At 32.6% G+C, this 2,500-nt stretch overlaps 2 protein-coding genes across 4 annotated transcripts in view; both read right to left on the reverse strand.

The window, feature by feature from the left end:
- The window catches only part of LOC125041230 (zinc finger protein 513-like), a 13,686-nt gene extending 13,652 nt beyond the window's left edge, over positions 1-34 (reverse strand). The window contains exon 1 of the mRNA XM_047636069.1: positions 1-34. This exon is cut by the window's left edge and continues 11 nt beyond it. Within this exon, the coding sequence (XP_047492025.1) occupies positions 1-34 (34 nt within the window).
- An 851-nt stretch (positions 35-885) lies between these two features.
- Positions 886-2,500, reverse strand: part of LOC125041440 (zinc finger protein 282-like) — a 58,176-nt gene continuing 56,561 nt past the window's right edge. The window contains exon 6 of one of the 3 annotated variants that reach the window (XM_047636406.1): positions 886-2,042. In XM_047636406.1, the coding sequence (XP_047492362.1) occupies positions 1,617-2,042 (426 nt within the window). In that variant the 3' untranslated portion in view covers positions 886-1,616. The other 2 variants (XM_047636402.1, XM_047636400.1) reach the window with 2 other exon arrangements.

The following is a 2,500-nucleotide window of genomic DNA, read 5'->3' on the forward strand; positions in this document are numbered from 1 at the left end:
ATCTTGCTGTATCACGCTTGTAAACTTGCAACATATATGCTTATAATATGGAAAGTGGGCTTGAGAAAGAAGAGGAGTGAGGGAGTAGGAGGAGAAAACAAGCACTAAGTTGTATATATGTTACTCAGCTTGGAATAGTTGGCCTTAGAATGAAAGCCCCAACTACACCATACACATTGGTTCAGGATAATTATTTCAATCTTGTAGTTATGAGTTCATGACAACCACTTGGCCTCAATTGTCTGACTCAAATTGGTTGATACTGCTAGGATAACTTATGCCATATGACAAACACTGCCATAAAGAAATCCAGTGAGTCTGCCTACTTTGTATCAGAATTAGTGTTGCATGTGATTATTATGCCTTTTTTAACCCTTACCACACTGGTTTAAACTATGTACTACCACATCACCTGTTTCAACCTAAGCTTGTCAGGTTGATAGAGGTTCAACCTGTATGTTAATGCTCCAACATATATACACTTCCAAGTTCTTACGTAATATGGCTTTCTTTCATTCTACTAGAATCAAATCTCTTCACAAACCTGGAAAAATCTTATTTCATGGTCAGAATGCCAACCTTCTTATGTAAGTGGTATTATTTTTTACTGAAGAATTTATGAAAAAAAAAATTTCATTCACAAAATCTTCCTATTTATTATATGCTTTAAATAAAAAAAATCCTTTACAAAACATGTTTTCAGGGTTAAGGATAAGTGCAGATCATTATTGCAGTTTCTTTATAAAAAATAATCAGTTTATTTGGATGTCCCCGTAAATGATGTCTGTAAAGATTAATAATCTTTAATATGTCAACTTTTTACAATTGATTTTTAAAACTAATTGAAACATTCATCAAATAGATTCTTGCTGATAGAAGAACAACTTTGGAATTTGTTTTTTAATGAAGGGCACACACAACTGCTGTATGTATACACAAGTACACTCACAAGTATATGGACATATACTGTATTTTTTAATGACTAGAGTATAAACATTTGATCTAAAATCATTAGAAATTATCATATACATACTTATTCATGACAATTATAGGATCTGACGTAATTCAAAACTAGTTGGCTATTATCTAGTATAATACTACACTGGCAGTTAATCTACTTCAGAAGTATTAAACTCAGAACAGCTTATAAACTCTATAAAAAATTAACTATAATTATCTTGGACACAATCCTATAACATGTCATCATTTTACAGCAGGATATCTAAAATTCATACTAAAAATACTATTCTTTATTAAGCTTAGATTTTTCTACAGGTAAATCACACTAGAGTAGCCAAAGTCTTCCCTATCTAAATAATTCTAGTATCTATTTATTCTTGGAAACACATAAAGCCTTACACAGCCAACTCTTGTTTCCTATCAATATATACACACTTACTGATATTTTAAAAGTCAAAGAACCTTGACCAATTATTCAATATATAGCCTCCTGAACTGATGACTAAATCTGTATTCTTGCACTTAATATGGGATCATATCAATAAAACCTTTGGCAACATGTTCAACTTCATCAAAAGCCAAGACACTGAACAGTATCACGAATGTTCAATATGGGGTGTTTCCCATTAAATACTTGGCAATACCATGCCAATACACTACATAGGTCCACCAATGCTGTGACTCTGGATGTGCATTGTTAAAGTTTCCTTATCTGGTGCTTGATAGTGGCAATGTGCGCACTGGAATGCTCTCTCTGCTGTGTGTTTGATCATATGCCTTCTGAGGATGTTCTTGTGTGAAGAACTATAAGAACAAAATGGACAAGCAAAAGGCTTTTCTCCTGTATGTCTATTGATATGTTCTTTCAAAAATTCCTTTCTTGTTGTTCCATAAGAACAATAAGGGCATGAAAAAGGTTTCTCTCCAGTATGTTTCAAGAGATGCCTCTGAAGAGTATGATTCTTTGTTGCTCTGTAGGGACAGTAAGGGCACTGATGCACTTTGTTGGTGGATGTTGCATTCTGCCTTTCTCTTGTGGTCCTTCTGGTATCTCCCCATTGATAGTTTGTCTGCTGCATCATCTGTAGAGAAGGCTGTATCTTATTCTTTATCATACAGTTCCATTGAAATCTTTTTTTAATCAAGCACAAGGGATATGTACAGATTTGGCATGGCTCACATGGGTCTTACTTGTTTAATGAACATCTGAATAAACTCATGTTCTGATATGGTGATGAACAGGACCATCACATGGGGAAGGTGATATCTTTACCAGGTGTCACTGGTAATGTATGCTCTAAGTCACTTTGTGTTATATATAAGATTCTAAGTAAGTATATGCATAAATTAACTTTTACTAACTTTCATTTAGTTTTGGCTCCTCAAAATTAAAATACAAAAAAAAAATTGTATTGAGAAAAACTAAAAAAAATATAGCTATTCATTAAAATGCTTGAAAAAAGCAGAAAGACAAGTAATAAAAAAAAAGAATAAATAAATAAAAAAAATACATAAGGGTTTTATAGTCTTTCAAATGTAT

Source organism: Penaeus chinensis, chromosome 30, assembly GCF_019202785.1.
Source record: "Penaeus chinensis breed Huanghai No. 1 chromosome 30, ASM1920278v2, whole genome shotgun sequence".
Lineage (NCBI taxonomy): Eukaryota > Metazoa > Arthropoda > Malacostraca > Decapoda > Penaeidae > Penaeus > Penaeus chinensis.